General features: G+C 39.1%; 1 protein-coding gene and 1 long non-coding RNA gene across 3 annotated transcripts; one reads left to right on the top strand and one right to left on the bottom strand.

Annotated features, from left to right (window-relative positions):
* Positions 1–713: 713 nt before the first annotated feature.
* On the bottom strand, positions 714–8750 carry LOC146319179 (uncharacterized). Its single transcript, XR_014771529.1, has 2 exons — positions 8614–8750; positions 714–1311 (listed from the first exon to the last, which is right to left on the bottom strand). It is a non-coding gene; the product is annotated as an uncharacterized LOC146319179 (long non-coding RNA).
* On the top strand, positions 8614–24786 carry coro6 (coronin 6). Of its 2 annotated transcripts, none has more exons than XM_084729775.1 (10): positions 8614–8818; positions 13821–13943; positions 18831–18960; positions 19057–19235; positions 20459–20578; positions 20683–20787; positions 20954–21099; positions 21757–21814; positions 22337–22564; positions 22812–24786. In XM_084729775.1, exons 1-10 carry the CDS (start codon positions 8621–8623, stop codon positions 22980–22982), a joined length of 1458 nt encoding a protein of 485 aa, XP_084585901.1. In that variant the 5' UTR covers positions 8614–8620; the 3' UTR covers positions 22983–24786. The 2 variants fall into 2 exon arrangements, with proteins under 2 accessions (XP_084585901.1, XP_084585900.1); XM_084729774.1 differs by having other exon boundaries at positions 22940–24786.
* Positions 24787–24798: the final 12 nt, after the last annotated feature.

The raw sequence follows: 24798 nt of genomic DNA on the forward strand, positions 1-24798 counted from the left end.
TGTGAAAACTGCAGGTAAATTGTTTGTATACACTGACATTCAGCTATAGTAAAAAAAAAAAGTCATTAAGTCAGGTAAGTATAATTTCATAGAAAGGTATAAGAGATTACTAGCAGGCAGATGTAAGTTTAATATATAAACATTTGGTTTAGTCCAAATAGTCTCTGAGTAACTGAAGAGGAATGTAAGAAGTGTTGCAAACATCCCCAGTCTCCCCTAGCCTGCGTAACACAACATTATAGTAGATTAGACTCCAATTTTCTACATTCTGCCACATCTACATATATATTAAAAAGAACAACCTCTTCGAGGAATTAATCTCAGCATGTAGGTGAAAAGTTCATGACTACAGGCCACGTCAGATCAGATGTCTCTCTTGGACGTAATGAAAGCTGGATGTCTGGACAGAAGACTGCCAGGGATGGATCAAGAATGCAAGACGATGCTTTGCCAGGTAAAGTCAAAACAAATATAAGATGGTATATACTTCAAACACAATAGTAATGTACGCCACCGGCTTTTGGTGTTTTTAGGGCATTTTGTCATGGGTGACAAAGTTGAATTGTGTATGGGGTATTTTGGTTACATAAGTGTGTTTGGGAAAATGTTGATATTGTGCTGATGTATAACCAGCGAAAAGAAAAAAGCTTGAACAATTTGGGATCAGTTATTTGATTGTTTTTTTTTTTTGGGGGGGGGGGGGGGGGGGGGGGTTAACTCAGGCACATTTGTACTTACAGCCTCCTGCTCCCTGCAAACCAGCAAACTTACTGCATCCTCAGATGCTCTTATTGAAGCGTGTTTTATAAGCTCTGATCAGCACCTTGTGGTCACAAAAAAAACTTGGGTTGCTGCAACCAAATTGGAGCACTTGAAGGCAACATGTGAGATCACCTCTGTGTGTTTATTTACCTGTTTAAACTCCAGCAGTCCGCCGTCTAAATTAGTGCTCACCAGTTGGGACAGTGACCCCCGGGGACGCGCCGGTCCTGTGCACCCGGCGCGCGTCACGTTTCCCTGTACTGACAGAGCCTGTTCCAAAATAGACGGCACCCACCCACCCACCCACACCCTCCTCTCCTCTCCCCGCTGCTCTGCCCGGGTACTCTCCCCTCTCTCTTTCCCTGCCGAGGAGCGTCACGCAGTTGTCCAGTGCGTCTCCTCAGCAAGTCCGCACCGACTCCAGGAAACCGGAGTATCACTCAGAGGAATAGGAGCAGCAGGAAGAGGAGGAACAGGAGGAGGAGGAGGCGAAGGCTTTTACAACAGAAACCCAGAGAGTTGTCCAGGGAAGAGGGGTCTCCCCAAAACCTCAGGTGAGCTGTCCTGTGGACTGTCTGTCCTAATATGTGCGTGTGTGAGAGAGAGTGGGTGCTGCAGTGCGTGAGAGGTGCGTCAGCCCCTTTACTGCACTGCTGGAGAGACAAGGAGCGCGTCCTCACCTTTACAAAAAAGAGTCGCTCCACTGTGATTGTGCACTTTCCCCTCCTGTGGACGGACAGAGCAGATCTTGAGTCGTGCCTGGCAGCTGTTGGCTACTTTAAAGAACACGTTAGACATTTCTAACCTCCCCCTCCCTCCCTCACACCTCCTGCGCCCCTGACACACAGCCTATGTCCCTCCTGTGTTTGTGTGTGTGTGTTTAAATTTACGGCCCGTTCATTAACGATAAATGTTGCCTGAATTCATTCTGGGACTATTTAGGACCAGGCTGGGGGGTGCAGGGGTGGGAGGAGCGGCTGGCCCGGGTGGGACAGTGCAGTTTGTCATGTCTATATTAGGAAAGTGGCAGTGTCATTCTTTCACTCTGTCTCCACTCTCCAGAGCTGTGCCATGCGCAACACAGAGACAGGAGGGCTGTCTCATTAACCTGAGGCAGAATTAAAGGGGCATGCCGGAGGTTTTCCACGTTTAACTTGGGTTATTTCAAATCACAATGTATTTCTGCCACCACTTTGCCAAAACATACAAGTTTTTCAATAGCTAAATGAGATCTGCTCTGCTAAAATCTTTCTGAAATCATGTCAGTTAGTCAGCTTTCTTGAGATAGTATGAACTTTAAAGGAGTAGTTCAAATTTTTGAAATGGGATTATTTGAGCTTCTTTTCAATAGTCAGTGTATCCACAGTAGATGGTGATTTGAGTACCAGTTCAGAAGCTAAGCAATGTACTGCTGTGCACAGCGTCACCAAAACATATTTTAGCCACTCAAAAAAAGGTCTACCTAAAAAAAATCAATATCACCTTAAGTGTACACTGTATATAGAGCATTTTCACCACTTTACTTTGCCATCAGACAGCCTTTTCCAGTGCCGTTAGATAAGACAAATATCACTCTCTACCACATGGGTGAAATCAGTCATTTTTTCTTGCAGAACGCAGGAGTTACTGGTCTGCCATGGCCTTGACCTGAAGGTTTGTTTGTGCGATTGTGTGACTTAGGTAAATCCAAACTATCCTTTTAAAACACCAAAGTCACACAATAAAATAAACTAACAAACAGATCAAGGCAGCAGTAGACCAGCAGCTCACATGTTGTGTGAGGTAAAATTACTGATTTCACCTATGTTAGATTGGAGAGTGCACTATCTGGCTTATATAAAAGTGATTTCACGTTGGAAAATGCTGTCTGACTGCAAAGTAAAATGGCGAAAATATTTTAAATATAGCGTGCACTTAAACTGATACTGAAGTGGCTAAAAAGTCCTTTTGTTGCTGACCCTGTCCACAGCAGTACATTGCTTAGCTTCCATGCTGGAGCTCCACTCTGCTTCTCCAAAATGGCCACATGCCAAACAGCATCTACTGTAGGTAATACATGGACTATCTATAAGTATCTCATACAACCCTACATCAACTAATTTGAATGATCCTTCTAAAAGGACAAGTCATCCAAAGATCAAAAATATATCATTTTCCTCTAGCAACTTGTCAAGTTTTGAGATATCGGCCATAGAGATGTCGGCTATCTCTGGAATATAATCAGAGGTGGCAAAAGTACACGTAGAAGTAGAGGTACAGATACTTATCTATCTTACTTATGTAAGAAAAATAGACTGGTAAAAGCAGAAGTACTGTTTTAATTTCTTTACTCAAGTATACGTGAAAAAGCACAATCTCTGAAATGTACTCAAGTATAAAAGTAAAAAGTTGCCCTCTGAAGGACATTTCCACCAGCTGTTTCTGTGTAAAGCTAACTGAACCACACCTTTTCTCCTTAGTCGAGGCTCCCTCTCTTGTCTGTGTCGTCTTGCAACGTCTTTTTCATCTTGTTACCTTTTTCTTGTTGTGCGTGATATGCATTGATGGATACACCGAGGAATAGTCTTTTCTACGTGTTATTGTTCTGTCTATTTAGGTTGAAATCAATCTTGATGTTTGGAAGGCATCACGTAATGATGCAGAATAAAAGTAACCAACAATTGCCCTCAAACGCATTAAAACTAAAGTAATAAGCCTGTTTTGAAAATGTAAGGAAAGTACAGATATTTGTGTAGAAATGAAGGAAGTAAAAGTAAAAAGTTGTCATAAAAATTTATTCTGAAGTTCGACTAAAGATAATCCACAGACCTTGTTGTGAACAGTTTCATATAAGAACTATTTTCTTTCTATGGTACATAAAGAAATTCACATTAAAACAAATTACACTGATAAATAGCACCGTTTTTGAAGTGAATTGTCCCTTTAAGATATCTTCATTTTATCATATTTTTTATTTTCTATTTCAGATTTTTTAAAGCTTCTTCTTAAGAGCAAACCACAATCAAGGCATTTTCATATTAAAATCAGATGATATAGCATGCAAAATGAATTAAGAATGAGCTTTCTGTCAAATGCTTGAAAAAAAAAAATAAGATACATCAAGTAAAACAGGGGTAACTTTATGGGTCATAACAGGCAGGCAGCAGGAGAGCTTTCTGTTCTTCTCCTTCTTCTGTAGGCTACATTATCTTGACAGTGATGTGAGAAAACAGAATTGAGATACTGTCCCAACATTACACAAGTCTCTGACACAGTATCAATAAATACATATATATATATATATATATATAGGCCTAGGTTATGTAACCGTGGTTGATATTGCATTTGCCCTGAAATGCCCCACAGCTGGCTCGCCTGAAGTGGTCACTGGAATGTAAATCTCTTGATAACAGAGAGCTTCCAGGAAAGACACGGGAGCTCCTGTCCTCTCATCAGCCTGGTGGTTGAGTCATGTATCCAATAGGGGTGTAAGAAAATATCGATACACTTCAGTATCATGATATTATGCTTTGTCATAGTGTCTCGATTCTCAAAAAAACACTCGCATATCTGTTCTGATCATATTAAAAACCCACACATTTATGCATATGGTGGTGTGTTCTTTATATATCACAAAATTTGTATTTCAAAAATTGTTGAGTAAACTGATTGAAGCAAAACTGAGTAATTGTTTATAATTTAATAGTTTCAATTGCAACCTTTTAATCTTCAAGCACCCAATTAATGACAAATCAGACTGACAGCTCAAGAATGTCTGAAATGCAACTCTTCGGTGGGGCTTTCTAAAACTCAAAGATCCAGGTTTATCTAAAGAAGAAAAATAAATTAGCACAACAAAAGATTTGAGTTTGATTCAAAACTCTACAATCTAGTGAAGGCAGAGTTTTCTCAACTTTTATTTGTTACAGTGTACTATGATAGCTTTCCTAAAATTACCTTGCTTATAGAATTGCAATATATCACAATATATTGAATTGTAACCCTTGTATACAGTAAAAATAATCTGGGCTGCCTTAGAAATTTAAATTGACTGAATTTGATAAAACAAGTTGATTTTGTAATGATTCAAAGCAAATAAACTTTTCCAGTCAAACTAACTTGATATTAATTCACTTGTACGTGAAAAAAAATATGTTCAGTGAACTGACGATATTACGTTGAACCAGCAACTCTTCAGTCACACTGACATTTACAACGTTTAACATTCAATATGTTACCTTTTAACTAACTAATTCAGTACTAATCATGGTTCACGGTGTTTTCGTAATTGAAAACGATCAGCCATGACTTATCTTAAAGTGTACTGGAGACACACACTGTTTCCTTAAAACTATAGAACAAAGGTTCTTAGGACTTTAAGTCTCAAACAGTGCATGCTGGGAAGTCTGCTAATATGCTGATCATGTTTCTTTAGAAATTTCATTTAATGCATTTATTGAACTCTGTACAGTACGTTCATTCAGCTCATCATTTCAAGTCAGAGGACTTTAAGTTTTAAGTCAGTTTCCTGAATGACATTTTACAGTGTATCGTCATACATATTGTATCTCCAGCTTCTTGCCAATACACAGTATCCTCTAGTATCCAACAGTCTTGTTGAAATGTAGAGATGTAGGATATTCCTGTGTGAAAATCGGACATCATCACTTTAAGCTGTGCTGACAGCAGGATTTGGGTCACTTTATGTTCACTTTGTCACAAGTTAACAGATTTCCACAGAGAAAGAACCAGACCTTGGCCTCAGCCGATGCTCTTTTCTGGTTTTATTTTACATGTGAAGAGCTAGCAGACAGTTTGAGTTTAAGATCATCCACCAAACAAGAGGAAGGAACTCTGCTGCATTTATCAGACGTCTTCAGGGACTGATGCAGGCCTACTTCTAGATTTGGGCCTTTAGTTTTGTCCTTATGTAAGCCAGAGCAGTCAGGGAGTGTGTGTGAGATAAGTTTTAAACCACATGTTCTCAGAGGGATTGTATCACATGGGTGTGACTCAATGTAACTCACACTGGCATTGTATCAGTCATATATTAAGTTCCCTCCTGGCCTTTTATCTGTTCTCTGTGTCTTAGTGTTTGTCTTTGATGTTTGCCCGTCACATAGTGTTTGGTGGGACAATCAACTATTAATATCTGCACTGATGGCAGGCACTGTTATAGAATATCTCCTGTGTTTCGGAGGATTACTGTCCCCCTGGCCTGGTGCCTGGGACAACCGCAGAACAGCAAAATGTCAGTCAACAAACAGCCTAAAAACACATTACAGAGCTCATTAATCAGAGAAAAGCAGACAGTTATTTAAAGCCTCGAAAAACTTGGCTTCAATTCAAAGTATCTTTACAACATTGAATAGCCATGACTATATAAGCAACTTTAAAGTGAGGTATTATTTTTTAAGAGTTTTATTTTGCATTCACATGTCCCTCGGATGGTTGACAAGTTGTTCTTCTGACTTTGTTGTGTTCATGAGGTTTTAAGTCTTAATGTTGAAACAACATGGACACTACAGAAGTTAGGGTTGTTGTTGTACCTGTTGTAGTGTGAGGGGTTGTCTGAAACCAGCTTCCCAGTGAAGATCCATGTTAATATTGAAGTATGTAGAAACAGTTGTGATTTTGTTTCAGACTTATTGCAATGTGTTTTTAAGTTTTGAAAGATTGCATGGTCCCCATCACTCTACATCACAGTGGTTTGGTCATTTTTTATTGCTCAAAATATACACAAATCTAGTAGTTTGTGACTGATTCCCATGCATGCTGCAATCTTAGTCAGCACTCCTCTGACAGCAGGACAACGTCTCTTGTTCCTAATTCTCTGTCTCCACTTGCGACGTCTTAAAAGTCTGTGTGTTCAGCTCTCTGCACTTTTGTAGTGAATCTCTGTGGTTTGACGTTTATTTCCTCTCCTGTTTTGCTGCTAGCAGGCTATTTTCAGGTATTTGCTTTATTTTACTATTTCATGTTCACTTTCACTGGATAGGGGTGATGTTAAGTTACTGCTGATGTAAGCCAAAAAAATTCCTGATCATGCAGCTTCATAATAAAAGCTTTTGACTTGCAAAAACACTGGAAACCTTTGTTATGAAGACTTCATAGGAAATTAAACGTAGTTGTCCACTGTTTTGTTAACCTGACATGTCAGATGGTTTTTACACAGAACCAATTGGAAAGTCTTCCTTAGAATTGGTTTGGAAAAGGGCAGGCACTTTCAAAAACACTTGGCAGGTGTTTGGATGAACAAACCTAACTTCAATCAATCAGATCAAACTCTTGCCGAAACTCTTGTGATCTTTTCCACCAATAAAGGCCTTCAATGTTGTTGTTTGCTCTTCTGTCAATGAAGGAATACTATCCAGTTCTGATATAAACTGATGTATTAACGCTAAACTCTTCAGGAGCCGCCATTGTTTATTTGAGACAATGGATGCTTCTTGCTCTCGTCACACCTAAAACCACACCTGTAGATGCCAGTGGTCCCTCTTAGGACACAGATTGGCTGCACCGCTTTTGTGCAAACATAAACAGCTAACCTGAAGCCTGGCAAGATGGATTCTCGCGTGATCGTGTGATCTCCAACTGCCTTGCAGGCTGACTGTTTTATAGCCACATGACTCAAGTCAAGCGCGTATCAGTTAGAAGACATGTATGGAAAAGACGCTTCTGTCTCACTCTGAAACTTTGAGCCAACAGGCAACGGAGGTGGTAGAGAACATAATGTAGATGTAGCAGACTTTGTGATTATGCTGCTTCTTGTTGCTCTGCATGACTTGTGTTTTGTCTTAAGTATTATTGTTTTGTTCCTGTTGGCATGTTTATGGTGTCCCATTGTCTTCGTTGTGTGAATTTTATCAATTTATGGGCTTTGAAACATCATTCAGTTGAAAATTAGCCAGCTGGCTAACACTGGTACATTTACAGAAATGTTGATTAATCTGTGTTGTCCTTATAAATACAATGAATGAAGTGAAAATGATTGGTGCATGAAATTGATGTCACATTTTACTGATTTACATATTTTAATAAACCAAAACTGTTGCATTTTTGACAGAAGGTAGTGGGTTCATGTTGGATCTCATCACTCATAGTAAGAAGCTGATTGAGAAAAAAGGTTTTCACAGCCTTTAAAATATATTGATTGATGTACATAAAGTATGAACAGACTGTAGGCTTGTATCACTTAGCTGTCTGATTATGAGTGAAGTATAAAACAAAATAATGAATTTGGTCCTTGCTTGCACGACACAGAATATTTTATCTGCTTTTTGTCACTTTTAATCTGAACAAAGCAAATACCAAAGGTGAGCAAACTGCCCTATCATTTTTCAAAATAAAAGCTTAAGAGCACCATAGTTACTGAGTCATCTTCAACCCTGAAGACAAATGGCAGCAAAACCAGCAGAAAGCTGGTAATAATAACACATTATGTTATAATTACTGTTCAACAAGAAAACATTTATTAACACTATTCAACAACTTGCATCAACACAAAGACAGTCATAGACTGTACAGTGTAGAAGGAGATATAAAACACATAAAGTACAGATTGCAGAGAATGCAATATTGTGATAAGTAGCTCTTCTGTAAGCTTTAATCAGTGCTGTGGTCTTGGATAAAACTTAATTGGTATCTGTTTGTGAGATTTCTTCTCCACTGTTGGCATGAGACTTGAATAAACCTTTTTTTTTTGGTAGTGTTAGATAGATCACCATTTTCAAGAGAAATGTTTGTGTGTTGTTTTTACCACACCACATCCCATTTCTTTATTCACATCTCCTTGTTTTTGACTTTCTTTTAACACCTTTCTCCCATCTCTTGTGTCTTCATCTTTACATCCTCCTACCTTCCTCTCCTCACCTCAGCCATGAGTCGCAGCATCGTGCGGCAGAGCAAGTTTCGCCACGTGTTTGGCCAGACGGTCAAGGCTGAGCAGGGTTATGACGACATTCGTGTTTCCAAAGTGACGTGGGACAGCTCCTTCTGCGCCGTCAACCCAAAGTTCCTGGCAGTCATCATTGAATCCAGCGGAGGAGGAGCGTTCCTGGTCCTGCCCCTCTCTAAGGTTAGTAAAGTCAACATGGGGAAACATTTCTGTGCTGCAGAGGGTGGAAACGCAACAGAGTGTCTATAAGTTCGGTGTTTGTGTCAATCTATTTGCACTGAAGATGAGACCAAATGCTAATTACCTAATAAACCAAATGCCTCATATGCAAGTTAATCTTTACTTTTACCAATATTTTCTATTCACTATAGTTTTTCTTTACCTTAAACCCACTACAGGTAGTTTTTAACTGGTTCAAACAGCCTCAATTTAATACTGATGCCTTTATATGACCTACATAAGCAAAAAAGACCATCAGAGAGAAGATTGGATATTTTTCTATATAGTTGTTCGCCGGCGCCCGCCACCAGATTCTTATTGAAATCAGATTAAATGAGTCTGTGTTTACACTTTCGCTGTTGCAGTCAGTAGTATGTTAATCAATTAAAAAGAAGCATGAAGAGATTTTTATTCAGATCACTTTATTTTTTATGTTATATTTTGTGGTCATGGCTGAAGAAAAACTACCGCCTCCGTCCACAGGGGCCTCCAAAATCAACACAATATGAAAGTTCCTTGTGGTAGCTTTAAATGTTAGGAGATTAGTTCATGTGCAAGGTGAACATCATATAATTAAAAAACTTCTGAACTCAGTCTGCTGCTGAGTAAATGTGGATGAAATTGTAAATGAAACCTTGAGAGTATTAAGCTGTGTTTTGGTGAAGATGACTCATTTTTAGCCACACTAGCAGCATGGCTCTATGGATGTTTGTCAGTCTTCCCAGTGTTGAAAGATTTCAGCTAATAATTAATGGATCAGAATGGTTAATTAGTGGAATCTAATGGTCTTTGGTGTTCCCTGACTTTTCCTCTAGTGACACAAATGAAATGAAATGAATAGAAACCAATGTCTGTCCTGTGTAACTGTTAGAGATGTCCACCCCACCTTTTCATACAGGATATAAGAATAATCAGTTTTCTTTCGTTACTTGCTGAGAAGTGTGTGGATGTGAAATTTAAATGTTAAAGTTTTAGATAGTGAGATATTTATATTCTGAGACCTTCTCAACATTTAAGAGTTACTGGATGGATTTGAGTACTGACATTCAGCGGTGTCATGATGTACCCGTATTGGCAATAACCGTGCTGTTTAAAAAATTAAGCATTCATATCACATTAACAATACATATATAGTGTAAATAGCACGGCCTGTCATAAACACACTATCTATTTCTGTCTCCATCCCCCAGTGCAGGTACTTTCTCAGTATTGTTGATGCACACTGCCCAGAGGTGGCTTCAGATTTCTTGACTAAGCATTAATCCTGTTTGGAGGCTCGTCCCAGTAACTGGATGTTCTGCAATGTTGGATCGATGTTGCGTGACATATTCAGCAAGCTGTAACGGGGAGGTTGAAGAAAATGACTCTCTAAGCCTTTGGCAGGCAGTACTGTACCAGGGGCAAATCATTCCTGTGACCCCAAATATCTGAAATACACAGAAACGTCTGAACCTCTGACGTTGGGCCTGTAAGGTCAAAATAAACCAGAAACAAGCTGCTTCTCAAAGCTGATCAGTGCAAAGTCATGGTATCAGCAGTGTGGTGGTTACAATACTTGTACAGTTTTAAGGCTGTTGAAAGCAGTTATTACCTTTAGCTAATCTATATCTATTCAACTATATTTTCAGTGTTTAAGAAACTGCTTTAAAACTTGTGTTTACCAAACTACTGGCTACTTCACACTTCACTTCTTACTTAAAATATATCTTGTCAGACTAAATTGCTTTCAAAAGTAGCTTCAGCTTACATCCAAACTATATCACACGGACTTTGGAGTCTTAAATCTCATTTTGCTAAATGGAGATAAAGCTGAACTGACACTGCGTAAAGTGTAGGTGTGTTTGATTTAGGTACCAGGGCAGGCCAGTCCTCACTTAGGCAGCCTGAGGATGTGTTGTAAGGAGGGCACAGGGAGCAATTGCTGAGGTGGAATCAGGAAAAAAATTGATTTCGAGGTGAAATAATAGGATTCAATCGCAGACATCTTGTTCACAAACACCAGGGGATTTTAATCAAATAGCAGGTGATTGTCATTTAATGACAACTGTGGCCAATAAGCTGTGGTGTTATTGTTAGTTTAGAATTTGTAGTTTTTAATTTCTTAAATTATATGACCCAATGTAGTTAACTACAAAAAAAAAGCTACTGAGATTTTAATGTAGTTAAACTACCACCTGAGTACTGCAAATTGTATTTAAACTGGTAATCAAAATACATGTAGTTAGCTACATCCCATATTTTAGTATAATTATTTGATTTTGGTATATTTTCCCTTCTACTCACAGAGGATATAATATTTGCTTCTTGCTGTCGTGCTCAGGCGTGACCCCATAATTGCTTAAACAGAAATACAGCGACAGGAAAAGCAACAGGTCGAGACAGATCAGACGTTTAAAGCTGCGATGCTTCAGTGTGGTGTAGAGCCTCGTGATGATAACAACATTGCCTTAAAATAAACGATGGACATCAGGAAGACAAAACTAAACTTGTGTGTGCTAATCCACTGTTCCTATCTGAGTCAAATACTTAGATTTTATGCACGTTAAAGGCTAAAATAGCTAAATAGATGTGAGTTTTGATTTTATATGATAAAAACGGTGATTTAAAAATCTGTTTTTAACTGCTGACGTTGATTTAATAATACTGCAGTGAAGTTTTTAGTTGTTGTCCATCCAGAGAGCTGCAGCTCCAAATAACTACAGATGCTGCCGTAATCAGCCAAGTCTGCAACAATTTAGTTGACCTGCGAGATGCCTCCACTTAGCAGGTTTCATTTGAGCCGGGTTGCTAACACCATCTGTCAATCACAGTCCAGCATTATGAGAATTGACTTCAACCATAAAGTTTTTTTTAGAAAGATTATAAAGTATCAGTAATACTGGAGCCTGTCAATAATATTAATGATTTACATTACATTAGATTTATGGTAGTGTTATAATTGGACTATATAGAGTGTAATCAAGACTTTTTCCACTTTTTACGATGCATAATTTAAAAATTTAATGGGTGTAACATGATCATCACTGATGCAATTCATCAGCATGTCAGCAGTGGTAATAATTAGCGACAAAGAGGAAGAAGACACAGAGTAGTACACATTATTTTAGAGACACAGGGAAATGGATGTGGTTATATACTGGAGTCATGGTGAACAGACGTGCTATTAATACACACCAACGTGCTCTCCATCCTCCCTCCCACCCCCCCTCCAAGTCCCCAACAGGCCACAAGAAAAACTCCCCTTTCAACGCCTCGTCGCCCAGCTATAAATACACCTCTCTTGGGGTGTGTGTGTGTGTGTGTGTGTGTGTGTGTGTGTCTGTGTGTGTGCGTGGAGGGAGAGATATCTCAAAAGCTGATACACATGTTCACACGATAGGAACAGGGCAACATGGAATAACACTGGAAGTGACATGGTGATTTTAGTTTGTGTCAGAATAAAAAGTCTCTTTTTGTCTGTTTTCTGGAAGTCTGCCATGACGCTGGAAGTTTTTTTGGAAAAGTTTTAGTTGTGTGTTGAAGGTTTTGACCAACACATTTGCCCTTGTTTACGTCAGAGGACATTTATCGTCAATTTTCCCAAAATTGGACCGGTAACACTGGCTGACCTGTTTTATTTACAGCTCCCCAACTGTGAGGAAATTACCCTGCTTTGAAGTGAACAGACTCTTCTAGACCAAACTGAACTGAAAATGTATCTGAGGCTGGATTACCAAAGTGAGAAACTTCTCCAGGGTCTCACCTACTGAGTTGCATCCTGCATTATTACCTAATCTTGTAGCCTCTCTTATAGATGGACCCTGTGCATTTTTTTTTTTTCAGTTCATACAGTGTTTGCACAGAGGTCAGGAGGTGTGGGGTCAGTAGGGACCCAAAAACAATTTAAATTTTGCCCCATAGCACACTAACAAGATAAATCCATGGTTGTTTCGACAGCATTTACGGACTCTATTTCAATTTAGTTTGGGTTGACAAATATGAATAATCTCACCAGATTTTCTGATCATTTCACATTATATTCATCAGCAGATAGAGTTTGCCCTGTTGTTCAAGGTATAAACACCCAGGCCACACTGACTGCATGAGCAGCACATGTGCATCGTGGAACTTCTTGGTTTTCATTTTGGCAGATATATGAACAGTTTAGAGCAGCCGCACAGCTCGCATGAGCAATGCTGCTGCAGCCCTGCTTCATCTAGAGATGTGCCGCCTCGCATATTTTTCTTTTGTATGTGACATATGCAGTTCTCTGCAAAAATACAAAATGAAATCGATCTATTGATAGTCATATCAACATCTTACCAGCAACAAGACAGCTTTCACTATGGTTTAAGTGTCTATATCTGCAAATATGTCTAGACATGAAAAAATCAGGCGCTCTCTCTTTTTCTCTTTATGAACAAGGGGAGAAAAAAAAATCACACAGTTTTCTGGTTACAACTCTCACTCTTCTCTTAAAAACTCTTCTGCGAACTCAGTGTTGAAACACAGGCCTGGCAGTAGCAGTGCTGCAGCAGCAACACTGTCTGTGTGGACACGAGAATTCAAGCCGCATCAGTTTAGCAAGGTAGCCGTCATTTTTTCTGAAGACTTCTCATCCATGTTTGCTAAAAAAGTGAGATCAAAAGTTAATTCTTGATCTCAGAAACAGTAGTTAACAACCTCACAATAAAGGTTCATTAGGAATACAAGTCCTTAAAATACTCAAAAAACTAAAACTAAAAAGACCTTGGGATGAGATTGTTTTGTTAACTTCTATCTGGATGTGTTTCACATTGAAGTAAAGGAACTGAAATGCTGATGAAACAACAGTTACATGTAACTTTAGATGCCAAAATAACCCTTCATTGGTTTTAACCTACATTTTTTTGATCTGCAAATCAAGGTTTATTATTACTGTTTTGTGTTTTTTTACTTCCTTTTCTGTGTCCTAACTGTGTATCACTGCTGTTGTGTGTTGCAGACAGGCCGTGTGGATAAGAACTACCCGCTGGTGATCGGACACTCTGGACCTGTCCTCGATATCGACTGGTGCCCTCATGACGACAACATCCTGGCCAGCTGCTCGGAGGACTGTACTGCAATGGTAATGTCAGTGTGTGTGTGTGTGTGTGTGTGTGTGTGTGTGTGTGTGTGTGTAGAAAAAAAAGTTCTGAGTGGTAGAGAGGAGTTTTGCAAATGCATGTGGAGGAGTTTGTTGTTCGGTGACTCAGATAACAGTCATGGAGGTCATCTGGGCCTGAGTTTGTGACGTCTGCAAGCCCATTAAATGAGTGTACGGGTGAATCAGCATCAGTGTGTCTACCTGTCTGACTGTCTCACTGTCCGCCCACCTGCTCTGTCTCATCACCGTCTCCTCATCAGTCTGCTTGGTCAAAATCTGTTTTCTGTCTGCAACCAACCTCGTCATTGTAACGCAGCTGCTGATCCTGCTGCTCTGACCATCGGGGTCGTTGCTCTGTGTGTGTGCGTGTGTGTTTATATATAAAAGTCAGGTAGAGGATAAAAGAAGTAATAATTTATCAGTGAATGCGTGGGATTTTTTGGCACAGTGGGATGTTTTTTTTACAGTATAACATCTTTCCCAGACTCTCTGCTCAATGATACTTAGCTGTGCCTACGTGAAGTGTGATAATGAAATGCATTCAGTGTCCTTATATCAGAGCCTCCTCAGGAGGCTGAGCCTGTAGGATGTGGGGATCAGTTTAAATTAGTCTGTGGTGATTATGTCCTCTTCTATCTGCTGTCAATCAACTCACACCTACCGGAAATTATTTTCATCAGCAGCACCTTTAACCTGAACAAAAGCAATTTACAAGTTAGGTCTGATGGCGAAAGAGGAATTTAAATATGATAGGAAATTAACATTTAAAATCGTAATAGGTGCACGTGTTACAGAATAGGTCGGGGTATGTCTTAAATGTACACTGTTGTTATCGAAACTTGGACTGCTGAGAGACGTACACTGTAGATATCTGTGGCCCTGAAGCTCATGATTGATTTCAGTCAGCAGGGGTCAGTGAGGGAACACTGAGATATACTGTATGTAAAGGTGGCAGAGGATGAAAAGATTATAACTGCCCCTTATTATCCATAATAAACACATAATATATACCACTGGTTTTCAGGCTGGGGGTTGCCACAGCTTCATGGTTGACTGTGAGGCCCTCTTATTTATTTATTTATTTATTAAATATACAGTAGTCTTATATCTCAGCATGACATTATTTTCTGTGTTTTTTTCTTAAACAAGTGCATTTAGTTTTCTACTAAATCTGTGAAACTGAATGACAACTGAGCTGACTGTAAAATCTCCGTATGGCATTCAGGACTTTCCATCTTTAATTTCCAGTTTTTATACAGTATCTTCTCCCATCCTGTCATTATAAACCATTGATGTTACTCCAGTGTTTTTGACAGTAAATGATTGGAGAAACTGACAGTAAAAAAAATGTCAGTGACAGTCATGAACTGCAACATGAAGCAGGGAATGAGAACCAGGTTTAGTGTCCTGGATGTAACTGAGTGATGAGCTGCTCCACTGACACAAATAAAGACACACACGTCACATAACTGTGACGACTCCTCTGCGATCTAGATTAGAGCTGCGACTAACAGTTATTTTTCCTTATGTTTTGAAGTTTCAGGTGTTCACAATTTAGTGGCATCTAGATTCATATTTTCAAATGATTATACGCTAATGAAAACATGTTTATGAATATTATGTTCAAGTTTTGGCATATTTCATAATAGATCCCCGTTAATCCTTAACAGTGCATGTTTGATTGACAAATTACTTGTCTGATTAACCAATCAGTTGCTTGGTCTGTAAAATGTCCATCACAGTTTCCCAGAGCCCAAGATGACGTCTTCAAATGTCTTCTTTTGTCTTTTGTCAAACTGTTGATCAGACAAAAACATTTAATTTTATTTATATGTACATTTTAGGTTGGTATATCCTTTTATTTTATCTATTTATCATTCTTAACTTATTCTATATTATTAAAATTATTAATATTTATCTTGTATTCTCTGGATTGTTTTCCTTCCAACACCCTACTAATTATTTTTTGTTTTACTAATTAATATGTGTATCCTCTCTTTTAGTTTTTTATTATTTTATCTTCTGTTCTTAACTTTTCACTCACTCCGTATCTACTGATGGAGGTTTTATTTATTGATTTATTGATTTTAATGTAGTTATTCTATTTGTATTTTTTATCTTGCCTCTTGTGTTTGGAGTATTTGTCTCTATGGACACAAATGTGCAGTATGTCGAGTGTGTCAGCATGTGTCAATGATAACATTTTTTTGTTAGTATGATGACAACGTGTGTTGGCTCAGCATGTATCTGTGCTTCAGCACAGTTGTCCCATTTGCCCACACTTGTTCACAGCGACGTTGCAGGAATCTTTGTGCAATCGAAGGATTGAATCGCTGCGTCTCTGATGGCAACAGCTGCTGGGACACTGTTTGAGTGCTGTGTGTTTGCCTTTATGTGTGTGTGTGTGTGTGTGTGCTTTGTTTATGTCCAGCACACAGACGGACAGTTGCAGCTGTCCAGTTTTGGCAGTGTTGCTGCTGTGGAGCAGAAAGGCCATAACTGTGATGTCATTCTCTTCAGTTCACAGAGACGGATCATTGTGTCATCTCAAAAGGCTCATTAGAGTGTGTGTGTGTGTGTGTGTGTGTGTGTGTGTGTGTGTGTGTGTGTGTGTGTGTGTGTGTGTGTGCGCGTGTGTGTGTGTGTGTTTGTGTGTCTTCTCGAGTATGTGTGGATCACCTAATCACCTGCTGAGTGCTGCAACTGAAAAGGCCACATTTCAACAAAGTGACTGACTGACATTAAAGGGATAGTTCAGAATACTTGAAGTGGGGTTGTGTGAGGTAGAGCAGCGGCTCCCATGTTCTGTGAGGTAAAATTACTGTTTTTGAAAAAGGAGTTTGGTCGGTTTGGTTAGTTTGGAGAGCGTACGTGATTTTGGTTTGTATAACAGCAGTTTCACACTCAACCCTGGACTTCCTTGGGTATTTACCACGATACACTTACCAAGTGTGAAGCCGATCTCTGTGAATATACAAAGGACAACCGTACACACAGAAACATTTGAAGTGTGGTAGTGCAAGGTACTTCTCTACAGTCGGGGTATTACCTACAGTAGGTGGCGGTCTGCATGCTCCCAGTTTGAAGAAGGAGAGAGGCCAGTGTAGGAAGCTAAGCAATGAGCTGCTGTGGACAGGAAAACATATTTTAGCCAAGATCGGTTTAAATGTACGCTATATTTAGAATATTTTCAGGCAGTTTTTTTTGATGAGAAACAGTTAAATTGCTCATTATATTGCTCTATCACCACCACCTGACTCCTTTCACAAAAACAGTAATTTTACCTACCGCTGCCTCGATCAGTTATTTTTTTGTGTTATTGTGTGACTTCGATGAATTCAAGCTAAATATTTAAAACACCAAAGTCACACAATAACACTAACTAGCTACCAGATTGAGGCAGCAGTAGACCAGCAACTCCTGTGTCCTGCGAGGTACAATTACTATTTTTATCAAAGGAGTCTGGTTGGCTGAGAGCGATATTTGGCTTATACAACTGTTTCCCGTCATATACTAATATAGCGTACACTTATACTGATCTCAGTTATTTTAAGCAGCCAAAATACTTTTTGTTGCTGACCCTGTACACAGTAGTACATTACATACACCAGTACTCCTGCTGCTTCTCCAAACTGGGGGTGAGCTGACCTCCATCTACTGTAGCTAATACACTGACTATACATTGAAGTACCTCATACAACACCACTTAAAAAAAAAAAAAACCTGAACTATCCCTTTAATGAAAAATGTGTCTTCCAGGGTCAGTTTTGATTTTTGCATTTTTGTGGCAATGATCCTTGACGACAACAAAAAATTAATCCTGTAAAACGTTTTTGTCTTTTACCTGTTCTTAAGTCATAAACAGAGGAAAGAAATAACTTTAGATCAGACTTTAGATTAAACTGATCGCCAGAATTTTTTTCTCACTTACCTTCAGGGCTTCCGTACAAAATAATAATTGAACTGTTGTGATAAGTGTCTGGCTCATACAGTGTATGCTACAGGCTCAAAGCCAAACAAACCCAAACAAACTAGAAAATCAATTGATTTATGAATGAAAATCTGTTTCAATATTAGCAGTAAAAGGACCCCATATTGTATTTTAGACATACACACTATTATGAATGAACACTGATCATAGTTTTAAGAGCAAAAGCTTTCTCCTGTTATTGAACAAGTTCAGTAAGCAGCGTACTGGAGCTGCACACAGGTGTGAACAGTAGTGGGTGGATGTCACTGACGATGAAGCATCAGAAATGTCTCACTGTAATAAAACTTACTGCCAGTAAATTTATGAACAATTAAAATTACTAAGCTGCACAGTAGATCTGTGGCAGTGTGCTGATTTTAATGGAAAAATTAAAAGACATGGGCCTGTAGTTGTCATCTGTTTTTTCTCTGAGAATGGTGCGAGAATCCACCATGCTTGAACAAAAACAACCAATCAGAGCCAGTTTCCAAATCAAAATGTTGGTATTTGACAACGTGGGAGTGAGCCTGTCACCTGGTAAAGGGCTCATGCACAGAAATTAGGTAAATAACAAAAATAAAATGAACATATTTCCTTTTGGATTGAAAGGTGACTCTGATTGGTTGTGCTTGTTTAGACACTTTGGGTTCCTGCAAATGCCATTAGGAGCACTAGGAGGAGCCAGAGGAACCATTTTTTCCACATTTATCTGTCTTATACACTTCTGTCAGGATATAGTGACAGTTTCAGCAAACATGACAAAAAGTGTTTTTTTCATGGAGGTTACCAACTGTAGTTTACAGTCCACTGTTTACTGGACAGACAACATGACTTGTGTAACATCAGACGCAGAGTTGCATGGAGGCTGTTCTGATTTTTCTTTCATCCTTCCTCTCCAGGTGTGGCAGATCCCAGATCACGCACTGACCCGCCCCCTCACCGATCCCATCGTGGTCCTGGAGGGACACTCCAAACGTGTCGGCATTGTCACCTGGCATCCCACCGCACGCAACATACTACTCACTGCGGGTAGGACACACTCACACTCCCACTCACAGACACACACATGCTAGTTTCTTTCAAAGTGTATGTAACAGAGGTGATGTTGTTTTTTTTTTTTTCCAGGCAGTGATAACCTGGTTATAATCTGGAATGTGGGGACAGGTGAGCCCCTCATCTCCATGGACGACCACCCAGACCTCATCTACAGCATCAGCTGGAACCGCAACGGCAGCTTGTTTTGCACCACCTGTAAGGACCGACGTCTGCGTGTCTGCGACCCCCGCAAGAGGGAGGTGGTTGCGGTGAGTGAGTAGCAAATACCAATAAAGAATTATTCACAGTATAAGTAATACAAAGTCACATTTTCAAAGGCAAATTTTATAAGTATATTATAGCACCAGAAGAAAAAATTGCAAACATTTATGCCTGTTGATACCAGAAAGGACTCTTTACAGTAGTAGTTAGACATTTTGTCTGCCATCAGTGTATAAATGTGTATGAAAGTGTGACTGAGAGGCAATATTGTAAAGAACTTTGTCCATTAGGGTAGAAAAGCGCTATATAAATACATCCCATTTACTAGAGACGCTTATATTCACTTCCTAAAGGAGAACAAGACAAGAAGATTGATACCTCACACGTATGTGTCCATTTTATATTTAGCTACACCTAGTAGCTAGTTAGCTTAGCACAAAGACTGCAGACAGGGGGAAATAGCTAGCCTGGTTTTGTTCAAATGCACCAAAATTTGCCTCTGTGACTATTGCTTAACTTCCTTCAGTTATTGTCAGATATAATGAAATAAGATATGATGTGTTAATTTGTGAACTTTAGAGGTGCTGGTATGTGGATTTTGTTCCAGTTGGACAGAGCAAAGCTGTTTCCTTTGTTTTCACTGCTTATGCTAAGCTAAGCTTACCAGCTGCTGGCTGTAGCCTAGTATTAACTGTACAGACATGAGATGTTATCAATCTTGTCATCCAGCTCTGGCAAGAAAGAGTGAATTTCCCAAATTGTTGAATTATTTCTTTAAATGTATAAAGCTGTATGTAACATCTTATCATTTAAATGACTAAAAATACTGAACCTATAAGATGTATTCTGTTGAGTTGTGTACTTAAATTATCTCAAGTGTTTCTAACAATGGTTAAACCCAGAGAAATCTGTAATTTATTCATGGTAATAGTTGGTTCCTACTAGCCGTTATTTGCTATATCTTCTGGGATACGTCGGATACATCAGAGAGTAAGGAAGGAAGTCGGCAAATGTGATTAAATAAAAAGTGAATAAAACTCGAATACATTACCTCATGATTGATTATGATTTCCACCTGAGTTATGCCAAATAGATTTTCATCAAAACTCTGTCCTTTGTTATTGTTTTAATATGAGAGACAATCCTAGCTGCAAAAGCACAAAATTAAACAAAGCAGTAATATCGCAGGAGTGCATAAAAAAAAAAAAGTTTTAAAAGATGAAGAAGGATTCGCTCTTGTACTGAAGTCTGTGCCTCCGCTGACCAACAGGAACGTCTGGCTCCACACGAGGGGATCCGACCAATGAGAGCCATCTTCACCAGAGACGGAAACATCTTCACCACAGGGTTCACCAGGATGAGCCAGAGAGAGCTCGGACTCTGGGACCCGGTAACAAATGATTCAGATTTTACATGCCGTTCATACATTGGCTATTAAAACCTGCACACAACAAATGATGGGCTTTCTTTCTACATTGTTCTTACTCTCTACAGACAAACTTTGAGGAACCTATTGCACTGTTGGAGCTGGACACAAGTAATGGAGTGTTGTTACCATATTATGATGCAGATGCAAACATGGTCTATCTCTGTGGAAAGGTACAGACACGTTGGTTTACTGATGCAAATCATGTTTGTGAATATTCTGTATTATATGTATGGAAATGTGTCTAGATTTATTATAATTCCAGTTTTAATAATGACAATGTCAGGCTTGTTTTGTGTGTTTTATATGTGTGTTTTCTGTGTTTGTGTGTGTGTGTAGGGAGACAGCAGTATTCGTTACTTTGAGATCACAGAGGAGCCGCCATACGTCCACTACCTCAACACCTTCAGCAGTAAGGAGCCCCAGAGAGGGATGGGCTTCATGCCCAAGAGAGGTGTGGACGTCAGCAAATGTGAGATCGCCAGGTGAGACGCCGATCATGCAGTAAAGTACCCAAGATTACAGCTTTACAGCGATGCTTCACAGAGTGTCAAGGCTACAGTTGTTGCTCGAGAATGGCTGTGAAAATCTAAGGTCAAATATCACGCTTGATGGTGATAACTGCAGTTTTCAGATGTTTAGATTTTGGTCTGACCTCCCAACAGGCATTAGTTGTCGTTTTCATGTTTTAGATATGCCATTGATTTCACAGACTTGTCATTATATCACCTTCCAGAGTAAAATTAAATTGCATTTATGAAGATGTACCCATTATTGCAGTGTCCATCACCGAAGATATGATCTATTAATTAAATGATTTCCAGCCTTTTTCTTTAAGGGACCCCTTTTCCATCATCAAGACGTCGTCATATTATATTCAATGCATAACAGTACAGAACAACTGCTACACTGTACAATTAACCCAAATAGTGAACATAAAAACTGCAGGAAGTTTGTGTAAAACAAGAGATTTGGATTAATTTTGAACTGATTATTACCTGTGAATATCTTAGAGTGCATTAGATCACCTTATACTTCATGCTCACAAAGGCAAAGTATTAACTGATGCTTAGATGTGTAGTGACAGCACAAATGATGGACGTCTTCTCTCCTCTGTCTCATCTCTTCACTTGTCCTCTCAGGTTATTCAAGCTCCTTGACAAGAAGTGCGAGCCCATCACAATGACAGTGCCCAGAAAAGTGAGTCTGCTATTTCACTGTTAAACCTCACTACATAATATTGTTACTACAAAATATTAGACTTTTACCTCCACTACATTTCCCCCCAAAACCTGTTATTACTAGTTAACATTCAGTTCAATATATTTGATACGAAACACAATGAGTACTTTTACTGTTGATATTTGAAGTTCATTTTGTTGCCAATACTTCCATACTTAATACAGGACTTACACTTGTAATCAAGTATTTTTCTAGTGTCGTATTTCTATTTTCACTCAAGTAAAGGATTTGAATACTTCTTCCACTATTAGACCTTTAAATGAATTGCATTACCACTTCACAATCTGCTGTTTAAATCATATTTATTTTCCTTTGAATCTCTGTTTTGTTTGCTTCTCATTCTTTCTATGTTCCCTTCATCTTCTCTTCCATGCATCCTCTTACAGAGACAATCTTAAAGGAAGAAAGTATTTAGATTAACCCTTCGAAAGAAACATTCAAAAACAAACTTTTTTTCACCCTGTCAACCCTCTCGCACAGTCGGACCTCTTCCAGGACGACCTGTACCCAGACACAGCAGGGGCCGAGCCCGCCATGGAGCCTGAGGAGTGGCTGGATGGCCGTGACGAAGATCCGATCCTGGTGTCCATGAGGGAGGGATACGTGCCGCCAAAGAGTCGAGAGCTCAAAGTGGCAAAGAAGAACGTGCTGGACTCCAGACCCACCACCAGACGCAGCATGTCCACTGTGGACACCAACAGTCTACCGGTAAGTTGTGGCATGCATTTTATTTCCTGTTGTTACATTATCTATATTCTATATATTATCTATATTCTTTCAATGAAAAATAATGACTTTCTTTGGCTTTTTAGCCTGTAATCTGAATACATCATTACTCCTGAGAACACCTGTCTCTCTATTTAACATCTTTCTGTTTATCTCTCTTCTATTTGTACCTGCCCACAACTTGTTTTTTCCCATAGCGCCCTTCTTTGTTTTGGTTTATTTTTCCTAGTTGCTCACTGTCCTTGACCTATTTTTCCTCTTTTTCTTTACCCTTAATTTCCCCCTCCCTGTCACTGTCTGTTTTCCTTTCTTCTTCTTCTGTTTCTTTTTCCTCCTCTCCACTCTTCTCCTGTCCAGCCTCAGTTGCTTGAGAGGTTGCTGGAGGAGATTCAGAATCTGAAGGCCACAGTTTTGTCTCAGGAGAAGAGAATCTGTGACTTGGAGAATAAGCTTTCCCAGTACACCAATGGCACTGACTGATGTGCATGAAACACACCCTCTAAAGAACTGGTCTGAATATTATTATAAAAACACATTTCCCTGACAGTCACACGGAACCGCTCTCCTAAATACTCTAACAGTGTTGCCCATTTAATGGTACCATCGTGTAAGAATATGAATGTGGACGATGTAAATGCAAATTGATGGTAAAACAAATTTCAACATATGACATTGATAACCAGTGTAATTGCTTTGTTGTTGAGTCTACATAATCTATATTCCTGTTTTACCATTATTTATCTTTAAAGGGATACTTTAGATTACTGGAAGTGGTGTTGTATGAGGTACTTATTCATAGTCAGTGTATTAGCTACAGTAGATGGCGGCCAATATGCCCCCAGTTTGGAGAAGCAGCACTAATACTGGTGTACGAAGCTAAGCGATGTACTGCAGTGGATGGAGTCAGCAGCATATGTATTTTAGCCACCTAAACAAGGCAATATCAGTTGACTTTTTAAATTTCAGTTTAAGTGTACGCTGTATTTAGAATATTTTCACAGCTTTACTTTGCTGTCAGACAGCCTTTTTCTGATTGAAAACTGCTGTTGTATAAGCCAAATATCACTCTCTTCAAACCAACCAAATTCCACTGACAAAACCAGTAATTTTACCGCTATGAACACAGGGATTGCAAGTCCACCGCTCCACTGATCTGTTAGTTTGTTTGTGTTATTGTGTGACTTTGATGAATCCAGACTAGCCTTTTAAAACACCAAAGTCTCACAATAAGATAAATAAACTAACAGATCAAGGCAGCAGTAGACCAGCAACTCCAGTGTTCAGCAAAGTAAAATGACTGTTTTTGCCAATGGAGTCTGGTTGGTTTGGAGAGAGCGATATTTGGCTTATGTAACAGCCGTATCCCATCAGAAAAGGCTGTATGATGGCCGAGTAAAGCAATGAAAATGTTCTAATTATAGCGTACACTTTAACTGATATTGATTTTTTTAGGTGGCTAAAACGTGTTTTGCTGCTGATCCTGTCCACAGCAGGACATTGTGTAGCTTCCTAGACCAGCACTCCTGCTACTTCTCCAAACTGTGAGTGTGCTGACCTCCATCTACTTTAGGTCGTAATACACAACCTTACTTCAAAAAATCTCAACTATGCCTTTAATGCTATGGTAAACCTTTTTAAAATATATTTCCACCTTTATAGTGGTTTGTAAAGAATGAGAGGAGTGCAAAAGTGGAGTGAGGGGGCTGTAGGTTGGAGGGACGTGCAAGTTTGGTTAAAGGTCTGAGGATGGTCACCCTGTTATCACTTTTTTAAGTAACCATGTGAGATAAAGAAAAGTATACAAAAAAGTAGCAAAAATGAAATGCAAAAAAAAAAAGAAAGAAAACTCTGCCTGGAGTGCAGTTTTTTTTTTTGTTTCGGTAAATTGCATCTACAAACTCCCCAAATTACATGATAATAAACATACTTGCACCACCACTAAACACACACACACACACACACCATAAAAGACCTACATCTCAACATGTATTTGCCTCGCCCTGCATATCAGACAGTCACTGACCAGTTTATTTAAATAAGTCTCTCTGAAAACTTTTCAAAATGTAAATAGTGATAAAGGAAACAGGTGAAAAAAAAAATGTTGAACTTGTAGCAAAATGTGAAAAGCAAAACGTTTTGTGTTCTGTAAAGGATTATACATTAGACACATTATGACAACAATAAAAAACAGTGTTTTTTAAAGATGTCTGCCTCGT

This window comes from Lutjanus erythropterus, chromosome 11 (assembly GCF_056507025.1).
Source record: "Lutjanus erythropterus isolate fLutEry1 chromosome 11, fLutEry1.hap2, whole genome shotgun sequence".
In the NCBI taxonomy this organism is placed as follows: Eukaryota; Metazoa; Chordata; class Actinopteri; order Lutjaniformes; family Lutjanidae; genus Lutjanus; species Lutjanus erythropterus.